Source organism: Mya arenaria, chromosome 1, assembly GCF_026914265.1.
Source record: "Mya arenaria isolate MELC-2E11 chromosome 1, ASM2691426v1".
NCBI lineage: Eukaryota > Metazoa > Mollusca > Bivalvia > Myida > Myidae > Mya > Mya arenaria.
Genome location: NC_069122.1, coordinates 38790244 through 38809437, shown reverse-complemented (window position 1 = coordinate 38809437; position 19194 = coordinate 38790244). Strand labels below are relative to the sequence as shown.

The window sequence follows — 19194 nt, the reverse complement described above, 5'->3', positions numbered from 1 at the left end:
ACATTCCGGACAGTAGTTAGTTCTTCACAAAACATTTGACAGTTTATAGAAGTATAACCATTCGAACTACAAATAGATGAATTGTATCGTAAAAATGAATTTGGATTAAAGTGAATATTACCGGACAATCAAAAAAGAACAATCAACCTAGTTCGTAGCGTCTTTGAAATGGAAAGGCGCGAGCATTGCATTGAGAATCTAGCATTCGTATGCCATGTACCACCTTCAAGATAGCAGCAAACAATATACAAAATGGACAAGTCATATACTCGAAGTTTTGACAATTTAAAGCGTCTGGAAGTTCAAGTTAAGCAGTTTTGTTATGTGGTACTTTTACGCCATTGATAGTGGTCTGCTGTAATACCCCAGTTGACATACCCAATCGAATCAATTTATAGATGATTTGAATTATTAGTTGTGGCGATAATTTAACATAGAATTAGTAATGCTTTAATATTAAAATGGAAACCCACGGACGAGGCCAATATGGACACATATATTAATGCGCTTGTAACAACGCGGCGTGTAAGGGATTGGCACCAAGCGTACACTCAACGAGACAAAACACGAACAGACAAAATACACAGGTCACATGAATACTTATTGATCCTATTAAACTCAACACAACTCATCTCAACTCTGTCATTGCATCATACATGTTTATAGCAAGTATAACATATTTACAATCATGAATTTAGGCAAGGAAAATGTTTACATATCATTAGGTGCAAAACAGTGTTATGAATAAAAGAGAAATTATTGCTAATTTCTTAAGAGGTAAATCATATAAAAATAATATTTTTCCGGTAGTGAAAATGAACATTTATCCTTTATATTACAAATATAAAATATGAAATCATACATAATAGTTCTACAAACAGCATTTTCTTAAATACGGTCGGAAAATAATTCCGACGATAAGGATAGACAAAGAGAATTTGATTTGACAAACGTTTGTAAGCTCAGTTAATGCTCCGGTTGGCAATGGCCACCATTCAAATCACCAGCACCACATCCAACAACAAGAACAACAGCCTGTAAAGCATTTAAGGCCAAATAACATCAGCTTATAGAAAATAATATATCTACAATCAAAAGGAGAAACTTTAAATTAAATGGCTTATGTTAAAACTTTAAAAACACCAAGATAATTATAAATCGTCATCTATCTCCTCCGACTTAAACCTACCCTCTATATTCATGCTATAACTTGTCTAGAGAAAAACCAAAAACCTCAAAACTAAATGAGTGTTCATATTCTACGACTTATACGGGTATACGATGTTATTTTAAATAAAACGATATAATTGTAATGACACATAATTCCCAAATATATTGTTTGTCTCCTTTTACATTTAATGTCATGGCGTTCCATTGCAAATAAAAAACCAGATACAACAAAGGTTCAATAACCACTTCAAATCAAGCAAAAGGTCGTTAATAGTTTCTTTTCTCATCACCCGCTTTAACTGTCGTCTCAATCCATTCCAATAGGTTTGTGTTCAGTTTCGTATAGAATCCATACTTTCCCATTCTCTTACAACCATAACCATACGACACGATACCTGCAATCAAAATGTAGTTGTGAATTAAATTATATAACATTTATTTGAAATATATAAGTGAAATTCAGAAACATTTGCATTTCAATTGAAAGCAATACTTTTATGCCTTAAGGTTTTAAGGGAAATAGAGGGTTTAAAAATACCAATTATTAAAATTTGAATGACAATGTTACCGAATATGTCACAAAAATGTTGGTGTTACAATATGAACAATATGTTAAACAAACATCAGTATCGTTTTCCATCTGGAAAAAAACATTAATCTGGATGCATTAAACTGGAATTAAATAGTTCCATAAGATGACATATTTTATTTAAGGGCCTTCCACAATACGAAAGTGGGTGTGGAAGGCCAGCAATTAATACGTTACAAAAGTTCATGTTTTATTTAGTTTTTAGGAATAATCTTTTCTGGGAGCAAAACAAACATTCTTTGTGACATGTAATGAAGTAGAAATCAGTGACCAAATTTTAGGAAAAAATATTTTATCAGATTTGGGATAAAAAAAAGTCTGTCGACATTGTAACTTAGTTTTTGTGTCAAAATGCCCAATACTACTTAATCAACGCTGTGATGAAATCTTAAATAAAAAGATATTCAATACAATAATGAAAACTAGAGTATTAAATTCATTTACTGGTTACAAAAATGCAAATATCTTTCGTAAAAATAGCTGCAATCCCCACAAAGCCTCAAGACATCGTTGATTATGTAGAACTGACATGTACGATACAAAAACATATTATTTTTATTCTTATTTTTATAAAGACATTACCTAAAAATGTAAATGCTTTTTGATTAGAATACTGATAAAATCTGCTCTCGTAAAATGCTCAACTCCTAATTACAGCTACTCATGTTACAATATATATATAAATTATGCTCGCAAAAAATTGCACCTGAAAATAAAAATTCAAACGACTTTTGCTCTATTGCTTAAGATATTTAATTAACTGGTTGTACTACATTGGAATGTATTTATTCTCTTTAATGAGACTAGTTTGATAACACTGGAATCAGTTAGTTCCCTGCAAGTTGACAAACTGGATGAACTATTATATTTCAATCCGTTTATATATCTGTATGTAGTGGATTAAAATCATCACCTATCTGGATGTATTTGCTTGGATTTGTCGGTGTGCTAACCACGAAAGGACTCCCATCGTCACCCGAACACGTGTCTATCATCGCTCTATTATCGCCATTATAAACTACAAACAAAACAAGGTATGACCATAATACAGACTCCTTGACATATCATGTTGTACAATTCATTTGGCATCAAATAAACGAGGCGTTAAAAGTTATTTTAAGAATTTAAAACGTTAAGGATTCGCAATATACAATATGGTTATATGATTCGCTTTAGGCAAAACGGAAGTCAGTTCAAATTCTCATGACAGCAAAATAAAACTTTAAAAAATATCTTAGTAAAAAATGTCAGTTAAGGCAATACACGTACTCATTCCTCCAGCACAAAACGTGATATTGTAATCAGGTTCTGTATATGTGTAACCTATGCTTCTTGAGCACGTTACTGTATCTTGAATTGGCATCTGCATCTGCTTTAAAAACCTAGGGTTGATTGTCATAGCCGAATCTTTAAATCCCCAACCGGTGGCAACACCATATTGGTACTCCTCAAAAAACCTTTGATAATCGTAGTTTTGTAATTCATCTAATAACAGAAAGAAAACAACAATGCAACACATAATATGTATTTAGTGTTTGTCATGATTGAAAGAACGTGTAAGGCAAAATAAACTTTTAATCAAAAAATAATGATAATTTTATATTATAATCAGCTCATAAGAAAATGTACCGCAAGTGAACAACGCAACAAAATAAAGGTCAGTTTAAATAACTTAGATTAAACCCCGACGGAACGGTAACTCAATCATAACAATATATGACAAGTGAAACGTATGTGATAGCATTACTTCATGAGGACGCCTTGTCTTATGTACAAAATCGTACCTTCCAAATCGTTATTCCAAAGGCACACTGCATGCATATCTCCATCAAACTCCAACGAGCTTCTCAAGCGTATCAGCGCAAGGTCATATTCTCTTGTGTTTGTGTCATAACGTGGATGGATATAAATGTCTTCTCCGGTTGCATACCACTTACTGTCGAAGTCGAGATTTAGATGCATATCAAAACTATCTTGGCCGTCAACGACATCTCTTTCTAAAGTTTCTAAAATTGATCAAAGATATAAAGCTATGAAACAGTTTTAATTCCCAAATAATTATGTTTTAGTAATTTAATATATTTTTCGTATGTATACCCAAATGGCTTCACTTAATCCTTTTGAATGATATAAAATGCAGTAAAATCGAAAGAATGAACTTAATGTAATCTAAATTTAGCGCGCACAACGTCATTACGAATTTGGATAACTTAAATTCTATGTTGCTTTATATACTTATGATTTGCACTATTTACTCAGATTGTTTTTGGGCTTGATTTTTTCAGTAATGCACCTGAAACACTTATTTTATCAATATATAGTCTACGATATCGAACTTGCAGGAAAATACAGTTATAGTAAAAACAAAAATATTCTGGTTAAAATTTGGTGCGAACTTACGCCGGCAAATTCAACGTAAAAACCAGACTGTACGCAACCTGATCAACTAGACCACGAGGACTTCGATACATCATTTCGATATTTTGTCTTCTTAACTATCAATTTATTACATCACATGATAATGTCAATCCACCAATGACACAACAACAAATCATGCAAATTATGGTCTTCAACATTTGCCGAAGGGTTTCAGCTTCTAGTATCTTAATTTAAACGCTCCAAACTTTATTTTGGCATACACAAATAGTGCATTTTACAAAAACCTGAGCGAGGACCTATCTGCGATGTTTCAAAAAACAATGTTGATGTTATGCTCCACCAGCTAATTTGCTTTATGAGCATATAATATGTCAGTGGACCGTTTTGGAATTTTGTTTGTATTTCCCATATACATTTCTTTTTAATAAAGCATCCGGGTATTTATCAGACAATTTATAAGACACTGTCAAAGAAATATACTCACTTTTATTTTTTTATTTTTCCCCAAGTTATTTCAGTGTCATTGAGGCTATAGGGTCGACAACACTGCAAAAGTGGGTGGAGATTGCCAAAATATTAAAACATTTAAAACGTTCATATTATATTGAGTTTTGAGGTTCATTCTTTTTTTCAAGAGTAAACTATACATCCTTTGCATCATATGTTGGATGTATAAAGGAGTTGACCAAATTTTACGAAAGAAGATTTGATTAGATTTTGGATAATTAAGCATTAGCCTTGTTTTATTGTCAAAACGTCCCAGACTACCTTTTCAACTTTGGTTTTGGCTTTAAATATCCATCAGCTTAGTATGAGTCCGTGTGGCGGATCTTTAGTCTAGTAGTAGCACACATGACTGTCAATGCAGTGGGCGCAGTTTAGTTCCCCGCGGCACCACTAAATAATATTAATCGTCTTCCGGGTGGGACGTTAAATGACTAGAGAAGCTCTGACATGGGTTACATTTTGTCTGTGCACTATGCTCAAAAACATAAAATGACTAACACCCTTATCGGAGAACTCGCCAAACGGATAATGTAGTGCGAGTATATATAAGGTTACACACCACCATGAGTTTGTGTGGGCGATTTGATAAAGTAAAGTTTTTCATTTTTATCTTGACTGTCGGGGTTGGCTCACAACCAGGTTGTTCTTTGTTTTAATCAAATTGTTTTTAATTGTGCAATATCGGTATCAAAGTGTGAACTAATTTTATGAGGATATAACAGTTTTCTGATTACCGGGGAAATTATTTTCTGTGCCAGAACATGAGCGAGTCTCATTAAATTCAACACTTAGCATCACAACAGACGAACTTAAGAGTAATCGCCCTTTTTCAGATAACAGTTTTAAGAACAGCGATACAATCAAATACTTTAAAAAAATATAATGTCAATTACTGAAACGGATTCTCTTTATGCATTGCCGGGGTCCAAAGCAGTGCGCAGCCGTCAAAACCCAGTTGTTGTTGATCAGCGATCCACCGCATACATGTTCCACATCCTGTGTTGAAAATGGTATTAGAAAATTAGCACTAGCACTATATTCAACAGCGTTACTCATTTATCATAATTATATTTGTTGTGTTGATCTAACATCCACAAATAGATCTGATGGCGAAATGTTGGCTGTTAAACTACTATGCATTGCATTTTTGTTGTTTAAAGCTGCACTCTCACAGATTAAACGTTTTGACATTGTTTTGTCTTGGAACGAGCCAAAATTTGCGAAAATCCATGGAAACCAGTTATATAAAATTGCTGCCAAAATATAGATCGCAGATTGTTTTTATTCAAATTCAAAAACTGATGACAGTGCAGCTTTAATGTAGATTTATCGAGTATCCTCCAATCAAATGCATTTAAACTAGAGTTGTTTATGCAAAAACACCCTATCATTATAGAAACAAACACAAATATTTCACTCACAGATCTTAACTGAACCATCCAAGGCCATGCGTATCTTTGGGCGTATGTATCATACTGGGCTTTATTTTGAGTGATATCTGTCAGATGTTCTCTGGTTGCTCCACAAGATCTAAAATCTAAAATACAAAATTGTGTCAAAGGCGAACGCCCGTGTACCAAAAACGTCAGTATCTTACGAAAGGTTACTCTAAATCTATATCTAATGGCATAGTCTAATGGCCACACAATGTACATGTATGTTTAAACTGATGAGTTTTAGCTTAGTTCTAAAACCATTACCGTGTTTGGGTCCCTCTTACGCAACAGACGCCATTGATGACATAGTGTACATGTTTTACATAGTCCTTCATAACATGTTCTAGTATGATACATGTCGAGTTTTCATTAAAAAATATAGAAATTTACGAGAGCTTTATTGCTCGATAAATCATCAAACATTAATATAATTAAAGTCATTTGAAATCTTTCTTTGCGTTATGAGCCGAAATTCATATATAATAATTCGACTCATTTAAAATCTTCGATTGCGTTAATTGCAAAATATTGCAACTTAATTTAAACCGTCATTTGCGTTTATAAGCAAAATGACATATCGAATTATACAAGTCATGTAAAATCTTCCATGGCGTTTATGTGCGTAAATACATATACAATAATGCACGTTTAAGTTATTCGAAATTGTCCTTGGCGTGTATGAGCAGAAATAAATATACAATGGTGTACGTTATTCCAAATCCTACATGGCCTTTATTAGTTGAAAATGCGTATCGAACACTGTACCTTATTTAAAACCTTGCTTGGTGCTTATGAACGGAAAATAAAATATATCAGAATATAGCATATTGAGGTTATGGACGGAAATGCATCAGGACGATCAGAACAATGGAAAATACGTCTAACGTAAGTGGCTTAAAGCTAAGATTCCTGCGCTGTGTTTAACTTCACATTGTCATGTATCGATATGCAAAGTTTCATTGATTTGCTACCAGCTGTTTCTAAGTTATGCTTAGTACAACTTATCTTTTATATAAAATCAGGTGAGAAAGGAGATAATTCGACAACAATATGACAAAGACAAGATATCATTCTTGAGCTAAACACACGTTGACACTGATATCTGTAAATGTTCACAGTTCCATTGATTTCCTATCAGTTTATTTTCAAACTTATGCTTAGTACAACATATTTTTTATATAAAATCAGGTGAAAAGGGGAGTTAACTCGACAGCAATATGCCAAAGAGATATCATTCTTTAGCTAAACACAATTTGACACTGATATCTGTGACAACTTTAAGGTGATTGCATCAAAGTTATTATCTTGCCATCTTTCAATTCATCCATGAAGTTTCCGAGTCTTACTTCGGACAAAGAGATGGTTGTATGATGATAAGAGGAAAGAACACTGACAAAATCCGTATGAATCCTTTTTGTTTGCCCCCATTGAATTCACAATGAATTACGTTATTTTTAATCAAACCATTTATTGTTTTTTTATTGGAACTGCATATACTCTAAGAAACAATAAGAATACATACCTGGATTTACCATATAATCGATTGTACGTTTGAGGTCCTCCTCTGTCGCGGCGTTTATCTTGAAAAAGTGGACTTCTCCATCAATATCCGATGCGATATCTTTCATCACTTGTAATCCTACTCCGATGTCTTGAATTGTTCCCAACGCGATAGAGTATATTTCCGCTTTCTCCCCCTCTTTAATTTTGTCTGCGATAGTTTTCGGGTTACCCATCTGAGTATATTTACCTGGAATATATTTTGAAAATAGTGAATATACATATAATCTAATACTTACAGTTAGACCATGAAAATGGTTAAACAGACGTTATTAGCGTTTATTAAAAGTGCGGTATTTATATGTATTATAAAAGGCTTTAGAAATGTATGACATAATCCAAAACCTACCATTTAAATAGTACAGATCGATATGAATAAAAAATAACCACACGCACGTATATGTAAATTCAATGCCGGAATAAAAGTGTTTTGTTAATAAATAAGTAAAAAGATTTAGACAAAACATAATACGGGAACATTCATTTTTCATATATATCCATTATAAATATTATAAAATTATTCTTATTGATATCAATCCATATCAAACTAACCATCACTTATTAGTATAATGATCTGTTGAGCATCACGAAATGAAGGCACTTGATATTTCACCTCAATATCTACCAGAATGTCACTTAAGGCAATGGTTATAGCTGTCCCGATTCCTGCAATTAGATTTACATAAAGGTACTTATTACTATGAACAATCTATTATTATAGATTTCCTAACATTTATCAACAACATGTATACTTGATATGGAGCATATCCTAGAAAATTAACACGTGACTATGCTACTCGTGTAAAAAAGAAATCTATGACGACTCGTGAACCATTGTGTTGTACATGTTGGACAGTAAATATTTATGTATTAGTTTAATGATTCATTAGAATGTTAACGAAGAAGACCCAATCATTTTAAGGGCTTATGACTACAACAGTACGTGGACATTTAAATTTATTTGCGAGGCCTGAGGATCAACTGTGTAAAATATAGGTGGATTAAATCATGTTTCAAGTCTGTTGGAGTATGTTTGATGGAAGGATACTGTCAAAATTCTGATGCGTTTGGATATTCATCCTTTGCACGCTTTGGTCTCAAAAGTCGAGGAAATTTGGGACACACTCGGTGTTTACACTTAATCAGATGTTTTGCTAGGTCGTCATTATTTATTGATTGTTTATTGCAAATTTAGGGGATCATTTTCCGAGAATATTCGCCTAAAAAAATGTTAAGTTTGAAGAGATATTAAAATAGGATAAAACATTGAATATGTGTTTGGTAATTTATAACGAATTCACTCGCGATCATTATCTAAGAGTGTACTATGATCCATATAGAGTGTTTGAAATGTATATTATGATTTATACTCAAACAGCACAGTAGCAAACTAAAGTTTTGAAATGATAATCAAATTAAGCATTATATAACTTTATAGTTTCTGTTGAATTGGACACTATTGAATGTAATCCCTTTTAAGACTGGATACGTTACCAATATTTCTACGAATTTCATCGACTGATATTGCATCTATTTCCCTCTGAGCCTCGCTGTAATTTCTATATGCCTGCCCTCCGTAATGCGTATTGAATACTTTTTGGGATGTCGATGCAAAGTAATACAGCGCTATTCTGGTGCCGTATTGACGATCATTTATACCAAGCTGTAAGATAAGTTTTATTAAAATAATTCATTGCATCAATTTAACAATCATTCTTCATTATATAATTGTTTACTTTGATCTTAAAAGGCTCCAAATAGTGTATTTACGAAATAAAGAATAGAACATATTTGGATTAGAACAGTCATCGTCTTCTACCTACTGATTTAAATTGACTCAAATAGAACATCAACAGAATTCAAGACGTTGTCTATATGTAAGGGGACAGGTCTCACGTTTGGTAATAATGCCTTTATAAATTCTGTCGTTATATTATACTCGGAATCGTCAATACTCATTGACACATCTACCACGATGTAAACATCAACGCCATGTGCATTTTCAACATCAATCGTCCGGCCCGTTGGACCTTCATCTTCAAATGTGCTGTTGTTTTCTGTCGCATTAAACTCTATAACAGCCTGTTCAATTTTCGTCTTTAAAGACTTTCTTAATTGCAATCCAACCTCTTTATCGAACACCGACCATCCTAAAAAGGTAATATATTTGAATTATTTAATATTCTGATTTGAATTTAGTGGAACTTTTATGGATCAATCAGTCGTTTATAATTTTATTTTTCCTAGAATAGTTGTAGTTAAATAGGTATAAACATGTTAGAAGCATAAATAGGTTTATCTTAGGTAATACTCTCCTGTACAATCCAAGGGTTTTCCACTCCAATGTCTGTTTAGCAAACACGTCCTGTTTGAGTCTCCACTGTATTCTCTTTCAGTTTTACAAGTTAACTTTAATTGGGCGCCAACACGAAATGTCTTCGGTTGATAGAGGACACTCACTCCAGGAGGGATGCACGGGGAGGGACAGTGGTCGTCTGGAAAAAAATACCGCTTACTTCTTATGTATTAAGGGTCGGCCACAATTTTTAACGTCGTTTGAAGGACCAAAATTTAAAATGTTTAAAAAATCTTCTTTTTTTTAATTCTAAGGCTCAATATTTAGCAAACACAATGCATTGTAAAGCACGTTGCAACATGTGGAGCTGAAATAAGGAGTTGAGCAATTCGTACGAAAGAAACAGAAGATTGTAGGAAGACTCGATACTACCATAAAACATGTCACCAGGAATGTACGTTTAACTCCCCAAAAAGATCGTTCCTCAAAACATGACCTTTTAAACGTTTTAATTTTTGACATTCCCCAGCCACTTATGCCCTTTGGAAGGCCCTTAAACGATGGGATGTATTGAAAAGGTAATGAAAGGAAATTTCCACCGCAGATGTTTTAATTTGTTGTAAAATAGGTGATGTAACTATTCATGATAAAGAGTTATAATAAGAATTAGGAAAAGTCATAAAACATATTGCTATCATAATTTTAAATCTGTTCACGAGTAAGGGAATAAACACAAAACAAATGTTATATCTGTATTACTTCTAGAGAATATAAATTTGGGACATAATAGATATTGGAAAGCTGACGTTTACATATTTTTAGACGCTCTTATTCATGCTTAGAAAGTGAGTGTTGAACAAAAGAGGCGAATACCATTTTTTTTCGGAACCTTTCTGTACTTTGCCATGTACTTTTGATAATTAAAACACGTAATGGAATACAAAATGTTGTATTAATTGCTAGATCAGTTTTTGAATTATTAACGGGCTTTTGAATCTACGAAGATAATCATGGATTAAGTAAACTTCCCTCCCTTTGATTATGTGTAATCATAAAAAAAAACATCAGTTATTCACACGTTTATGGTATTTTAAAGCAACTGTATTGCATTCTTTTTTGAATTTGAAATTGATATGTTTACTTTTAATATTCATTCATAAATATTCTCGAAGGAAGATAAGAAATAAAAGTACAGATGTAGTTCTCAAGAAGTATTGGAATACGTACAATCGGAAAAGGAGACCCAAACCCACCTGAACACCTGCTTGTGCACATATATTTTAGAAAAAGCAGAATAACTCACGTTCCAGTGAATCATCATTGGACCATTGTTCATAACAGCTCGTAAAATACAAACACGTTTCATGTAACAACATTTGACCTATTGTCGCTTGTCACAAACTACACACTTTTGCGATTGGTTTACAACGACTGTGGTAGAATTTACATTTAGAAACATTTGTCTTATAAAATGCATTCGTAAACTGCAAATTTATAAGAACGTATTTTATTTATAAGTGCGACACATGAAAGTGTACATGTATCGTCATGTTTTCTATGCGTACGAATACCTCGCATTTTCAATTGTATAGTGGAAAAGTATTTTACCGTAGTTTTGCTAAATGACATGAAGATGAAGGTGTAACAGGAAATACGAATTTGTACCTTTGGCCACACAGATAACACACTGAGAGTCCCATTCGCCGTTTTCCTGGCACATCCAGTCAGCTTTTCCAATCATAGTATATCCGGGAGAGCAATAATGAGTTACGTTATCCCCAACGTGGTACGCAGTTTGCTTAGGTGCAATGAATCCATAAAAAGGCTCCGATAAATAAGGACATTGCATTGCTGTAATAAATAGTTGCGGTGATAAACAGTAGAATAGAATTTTCATGTGCATATACCATATGACTTTGGTTTTGATGGGTTTTCTTCGACCGGCTGGTTGGCTATTAGTCTACAAAACATATCGTTACCCGATTGAGCAATTTTCTTCAAACTAGACACTTTATTCATTTCACACTACATGAATATTATCATGACGGAATCACTTCAAATTTCAAGCCGCGATAGCAATATTGAGGGCAGCTAGTTCTACAAATATATTATCTATTACTAGCACTAGTTTTATAGATCAAATAAGCTAATTTGTTTTAAAGATTCATTTGCATTCATGTTTTCCAGTTTCGGTCTCAAATATACAAACTTTAAACGCTTAATATTACCACTACCATTTATTGATATCAAACTCATACTTTTATAATTCAAACTACAAAATTCAAGGTAAACGACATAGCTGGACACGTAGCTAGACACTTAATAACGGGTGAATATGATGACGCTTTGCGTACAACATTATTTCGGTTTTTGATGCTTTAGGTGTAATTTCAACCCGTCAAGCCTAACGCCAGACGATAGCTAAAATATTAATGTATATGACAATAATATCAAACGGATAGTACAAATGGATTTTTATGTTTAAAACAAAAGTTATGCACGATCGACTAATTCTAGTTTGTCTGGCTGAGCCTTTGCAAAGATGTAAAACAACACCACCTAACACAACCTACGCTTAGCTACACGTAGAATACAAGTATAAGTGTTGTTTGGCATTTCAAGAAATATTACAAACAACTGTTGGTTATAATTATGACATTATAAGGACCGGCCAGTCAGCCATCAAATGTGTGTATGATCCGAGGCGTTAGCGGTTCATTTTTTGTTTGGACAGGTTCGGACCTGCCAATAATACTATATAGCCATCTGACGTCTTGAAACTGTATTTTTATTAATATACGGACCGATCGCGCCTGTATATAATTACATAGTGACACATTTATTTAAGGTATAATATTACATGATATATACCTTCGCAGTTTATGTCCTCCTTGCTAAAACTGCCCTTCTCTAAACATTTCAGTTTGGTTTGAGAGGTCGACCTGTAGCCGAAATCACACTTAATCACTAATACCTCGTTGAAGTGATACTGCTCGCGGTAGTTGATTACTTTTCCATGGATTAAATCCTCTAGGTACGTTGCGTCACATGTTATTGCTGAATACAAAATGCAATTACAGCTCAATTTTGTTTTCAAAATTCATAGGATGGTTCTACAATGTATGTTTTCCGAGTGTATTTTACAATTTTACAGTGTCTCTTCATGATCGATCAAATTGATGAGGTTAAAATTGGTTAACTTACGCGAGCACCAGCCGAAATTGATATCACCGCTCCCTTCCCACCTACCGTCCTCCGCACACGTGAGCTCAGTGGTTAAGTCCACGGTATCGTCTTCTTCATAGTTGTAATGGTAGTCGTACGGGTCAGGATTGGAACCTTTTTGCTCCATTGTGAACCTACAAAAGACTTACAATACAATATATGTAAGATTTGTCAAATCTTTGTGAAAAATCAATAAAGTTAAAACAAGGAAAGTATATTTCACGATGTGTGCAAAAGCAAGTTACTTGGCTTGCTGAGGAACCGCCTACGCTGAATTAATTTTCTGCCAAACCAATGCGTTTTTGCCTATATCATGCATACAGTTAAGTAATAAATGTAAGCCATTGGTACCCATTTAGACATTCAAAGGCGAGCTTTTCTCCTGGAAGTGCATCGTCCCGTTTGAGGCTCTTTCCATTGAAGACAACATCAAGTGTACGGTTTGCGAGCCGTCTCATGATCATATTTGCTGGTAACTGGCTACCGAACGTCTTTTCCGGGTCAACACATAAGTTGCTTGCTACAAACGTAAAAATAATCAAGTGGCATTTAAAATTGGGTCGTATATATTTCTTTGAACTTCCCATTTTAAGGAAATCTAAAAAAGAGATAGCTTTGAAACGTTTCTTGCTTTGGTCGCTCAACTTATGCTTATAAAAAGAGAGCAGATCTAATGTACGTACTAAAATGCTGGTAAGAAATATTCAGTTTGTATTTAACTTTACGCGACATTTTCATTTATTCAGTCGGTGGACATTTTAGAATCAAATTACCACCCGCATGTCTCGTTTCAATAGCAATTTGATTGAAAAAATAGAGCATATGTGACGAATAAGAGTCAAGGTCATTATATGTGAAAGTATCGACCTATTACGACTGTTTACAAGTGAACACAGCATTTGAAAGTTTTGGAATACTAGTATTGAAAAATCGTGGCGTTTGCCACGCCCAAATACACCATGTGCATTACGGATCAAGTGCCACATCTATATCATATAAATGGACTTCAAACATCAAAGAAAGCCAGCTGCCAACGCCTTAGATTAAGTATATTATAATACGCATCAACGTGGATCTTATCGCTAAGGTCATACACTCGCAAAGGATCAAAACATGTTCAGTTTGCAATCGTTTCGTACAAATCAACCATTTAAACTTCTCGATTATTAACCTTTTTCAAAATATTCACTTAAAAACAACATACATATTTCAATCCATTTTATTCAAGCAAATCAATAAAGAGAGCATTGAAAAAATTGCTTGACGTCATTAGTAATCACGATAGTGTATACATGTCATTTGGCAGCTGAAGTATGAAAAGACCGCTAAGCGGCGTCACAGTTGGTTTCAATGTGCGAATAAAGTTGTAGCTTGTAGGTCACAGCATGTATTTTTGTTATTTTGATGGATGTGCACATGGATATTACCTTCGTGAATAGGAGCACCAAAATGTTGTAAAAGATGTTTATGCATTATTGCAAGCTGTATAGATCAAGCATTTTGCATGGATGTAGACGTGGTATTTTCACTGGAGAAGAAATGAAGGATATTGCCTTGTGTCGATATACAATTGTTGTGGCTATAGTTTATGGATGGAATGCTCGTGTGTTCTGATATTTGAATAATCTGGTTCATAGGAACATTTTTGTCATTTAATTTCTGGACGAGGTATTTTCTGGCGCTTTGATCAGGAGTTCTTTTGTTCGGATTAAGCCCAGCCTTTTTTCGCCATTCCTTTCATAGTGAAGCTTAATTTGTTGACACCGACATTATTTCCTTTGAAACCTCGTTTCTGATGTTTGATAACGTTTTAAGAAAGCACGTATGAATGCAATTTTCTGTGATGCGAGTACCTATTTTGCATAGTAATTGCACTAGTTATACAACATATATATGCAAAATATTGCATATGGCTATACTACTCCTGCGTCGTAATTAATGTTTTAAAATACGATCTTACACTAAAATAATACATTTCTGTTTATTTTATGCTTGTTTTCGGAGATTATTTACTTATAAAAATAACCTTTGCGACCTGGCAACTCTTAAGAGCCCATCACGTGAGGTTTTGTCCGTCGATGCCGTATTCTTTCATAATTACGTCGGTATATGGAGAAATATATCTGAAAGATTATGTTTGATGTAGTTTTGTCAGTTTATTATTTACTCATGTTTATTAACACTCATATTTATCTTAAAAAAACATATGCATTTATGTTCCATCTATTTAATGCATGATTGTTTTCTTTCAATTGAACAAGGCGTGAAAACACAAATTACACTGGGCACAATTTACTGAATGAACATTTGCAAGGTGGAAAGTGAAAGCAAAGAAATGTGAATTAACATTATAATTTCTCTTTGGCAGCACGTGAAAACTCGAACATAAAAATAACACTTATGGTCCCTTGTATTTGCCGAGGCTAATGAACTAGGCTTCGAGAAGTTTAAATTATCTGGAATGTAGCCAAATTACAGAATACTTCCTATTGCTCGTTTTAGTTTTATTTAAAATCAGTTTTGACAAAATAAAGCCAATTTTCAAATTATTTTTTGTGATCAATCCAACCTTTTCTCTGTGAAAACCGTCGCTACGCACTATTTTAGTTTGAGTATGAATCGCGTAATTGAGTTTTGAGACTTTAAAGGATTACAAGTTGTATTAAGTCAGGTAGTTTAGTAGAAAATATGTTTTAACATGTTACAATGTTTCGAGAAAAATTACGTAGGGGTATCGCCTAGCAGTACACTTATTCTGATGTTTGACAGCGAAATTTACGTCGATTGTAAAACTCAAAGTATGCATCTAGACTTCCCATCACCAAGCAAAGAAAATATTTGAAAAACACAAACGCTTTGTTTTTTATTATGCGAGTTTACTTACTTCGATGTTTTGACGTCATCATTTTACAGCTTATTTAAGCAATTAAAGTTCTTATCGTACAACATAATTTTTTAACCAAAGTTCGATACTGCCATTAGACAAGATGAGTATCACTTAAAACCATGTATGCTCCCCAAACGCCCAGTTCTTGAAGCATTTCTATACGTAAAGTTCATAACATATAAAAATATGGGCATGTTGAAGAGTTAAATTTTAAAGCAAATTTCAAGCAAAGAAATAAAAAGAAGCGATTTAAATCCACAAATATCAGAAAATGAGGAATGTTGATACAGTGAAAATAGATATTCAAACATTTAGAAATGTCACTGAAATCTAAACATATGTTGATACCGTGAATATGGATATTGAAACATTTAGAAATGTCACTGCAATCCAAACATATGTTGATACCGTGAATATGGATATTCAAACATTTAGTAATGTCACTGTAATGTCACTGTAATCTAAACATATGTTGATACCATGAATATGGATATTCAAACATTTAGTAATGCCACTGTAATCTTAACATATGTTGATACCGTGAATATGGATATTCAAACATTTAGTAATGTCACTTCAATCTAAATACATGTTGATACCGTGAATATGGATATTCAAACATTTAGTAATGTCACTGTAATCTAAACATATGCCAAGTTCAATCTGACTCTCTTAAGTACCATTTAAAGATATGGCCTGAACAAGCACTCTATATAACCTATCAGGCAAAGGGGAGATAACAATATAATTTGGCTGAAAGAATTATTTATCTAGAGTATCACACTTCCTCTTATTCCCATCTGTCTATATTTCAAGTTTAATTTCCATCTCCTTTGCATTTTTCAAGACATGGCCTAGACAAGCATCCATCTCGAAAATATCATGTAAAGGAGAGATAACTAAAACAATATAAATGATAAAATTATGGTTCTTTGTTCACTACACTCCGTTCAATTGCAATCTATCTATATACAAAGTTTCATTTGAATACTTCCAGGTATAAATAGATATGTAGGGAAGGCTTATGATGCTTCGGTAATGCTCGTCAAATTATTGCCGTCTATCTACATTTCAAGTCTTATTTCTATCCCTTTCGTAATTTCCTATAAATAATCAAGAACTCATTTCTGAAATATATCATGTTAAGGGGAGAATAAGTAAAGACACATCATCTCATTGCAATCTTTCTGAATTGAAAGAGTTTTTTAACCCCTTGAATACTTTCCAAGATATGACCCGGAAAAACATTTAAAGAAAGTTACTAATAAAAAACGTACTGCAATATATGACTATGCTTCTTCTGCTCTCATTGCCATCTGAATAATATTACAATCCCATAAGTAGCTTTGAAGTTAGTCTTCGAACAAGTGTTTGACGTACGGACGAATGACTAAATATGCAAGAAATATGGATCTTGTGCTCTGTACTTCATCTCAACCCCATCATTTTAAATTTCAAGTTTCATACAAATGCCCGGACATACACCAATATATACAAAAGGTTCAGGGGAGATAACTAAATACATATGCATGTGTATTTTAAGACAAGGGCTCTTGTGTACTGGACTTCCTCTTATTTTTACACATCTATAAAATTAGTCTTATTGCAATCAAATCATTAGTTTCGCAGTTATTTTCTAGGCCAAGGGCACGAAGGACTGGCGGACGACGGAAACATGGTTAAAAAAACTTGATAAATATATCTTTACAGATTAAAGTAATTGTGGTCCCCACTTCATTTCAATGTTAGCTTTCTATATTTTATTACAATAACAGCTACAATTTATTCTCCGGACAAGGGTGTTACGAACGGATGGAAGAACAGACAATCCAACAAGTATGTCCGAATAACATCAACGCTTATCAACGTTAACTAAAACCTCGAAAAATACACCTAACCATAGACATGTTATTCTCAACTAAAGTATAGAAAAGTATTTTTCGATTTCTTCCTGCAAGCCAGCATCATAATATAGGCAATGATATTAAGGCGATTCCTGTTATTTTATGTTAATTGAGAGTATTTAATCACCATGGTAATATCAAAACATCGGACAATACTGCCTTCAATAAACGTACCTGGGAAACATTTTACGTCATCCAAATGAAGATTTTTGCCGTCCAATGTCGCGTCCTGTGAGTTCCATATGTACGATCCATACTTACTGAAAAACTCACACTTGAACATGATTTCCTTAAGATAAGGGATGTTGCTCATGTACCCTGGTTTACAGCTAAATTGAGTTGCATATCCAGGAATATCCGGACTGACCGCTGATCCGTTCTTAAAGTCGGCGTAAGCTCTCTTGCACCACCCTTAGGGTAAAAAAAATGTCATTGAAAACGTGTGAATAAAATATTAATTAAACGACATATTAGTTTAACAGACAGTGAAATACACATAATATCTCACGTGACTTTACCTTCTTGAAATTACCTCTAGTCATTATTACCATATCCGTTCATATCTTATTGTATGTGTTTTAATACTACCCTCAATTACAGCCTCAAGTAACCATCTTAACTTTCTCAATTCCCTTTGTTAGGATTTTACTTATAAAATATCATTGAAAACCCGTATTAGTAAACGCTTTACGTTTCACAAACATAGCCGGTGTAAACAATGGCTGCCGATGGTTTCATTCTTGAAGTTTCAACAAATAGTTGTGCGGTATTGTAAAATAAATCTCAGATCCCATAGAGTATATAATAACCATCAAAACTGAAATATGACTTAAAATACACACGACAGTAGGATCAGAATCCTAAGTTAAACTCTAGACATAAAACAATTGTCCAATTAATTATAATGTTGCCTTGAGTGCATTCCTACATTTTAAAATGTGTTCTAAATAAAAAAGCAAAGTCGCGCCTAGAACAAATTATCTATACAGCCAAAGTAATCAAAAGAAACTTACTTGTCTTCCATCGATCTTTGTTAAGTATCCTACCATCAGTAACCCTTTCATGAGCAACTAGGCAGATCACTACTATCAGAACTAAATTCTTCATTTTAAATATTTCTTATCCCATTTTAAGGAATTGTTACAGTTTGCAGTGCAAATTTGAAGTGTGGCTGATTTCATGAATTTCAAGAAAAACAAATCATGTTTCTCAGAAATAGATTAGACTTTTCCCTAAATCTG

At 33.5% G+C, this 19194-nt stretch overlaps 1 protein-coding gene across 2 annotated transcripts; it reads right to left on the bottom strand.

Moving 5' to 3' along the window:
• Positions 1 to 582: 582 nt before the first annotated feature.
• Positions 583 to 19194, bottom strand: LOC128233754 (complement factor B-like). Of its 2 annotated transcripts, XM_052947597.1 has the most exons (18): positions 18967 to 19194; positions 18128 to 18364; positions 13514 to 13682; positions 13142 to 13296; positions 12809 to 12994; positions 11603 to 11788; positions 9959 to 10136; positions 9538 to 9793; positions 9136 to 9304; positions 8194 to 8307; positions 7604 to 7831; positions 6067 to 6182; positions 5539 to 5641; positions 3544 to 3765; positions 3029 to 3244; positions 2673 to 2777; positions 1461 to 1565; positions 583 to 1035 (listed from the first exon to the last, which is right to left on the bottom strand). In XM_052947597.1, exons 1-18 carry the CDS (start codon positions 19058 to 19060, stop codon positions 1001 to 1003), a joined length of 2874 nt encoding a protein of 957 aa, XP_052803557.1. In that variant the 5' UTR covers positions 19061 to 19194; the 3' UTR covers positions 583 to 1000. The 2 variants fall into 2 exon arrangements, with proteins under 2 accessions (XP_052803557.1, XP_052803564.1); XM_052947604.1 differs by having other exon boundaries at positions 583 to 1565; positions 18967 to 19193.

Bases quoted from the DNA above. Each gene is read 5' to 3' on its own strand.
- LOC128233754 (XM_052947597.1), bottom strand. From the start codon at position 19,060: ATGAAGAATTTAGTTCTGATAGTAGTGATCTGCCTAGTTGCTCATGAA. The intron at 9,305-9,537 runs GTGAGACCTGTC...CTTATCTTACAG, and splicing joins TAAAGGCATTATTACCAAAC to CTTGGTATAAATGATCGTCA. The intron at 1,036-1,460 runs GTGATGAGAAAA...AATGCTTTACAG, and splicing joins TGAGACGACAGTTAAAGCGG to GCTGTTGTTCTTGTTGTTGG.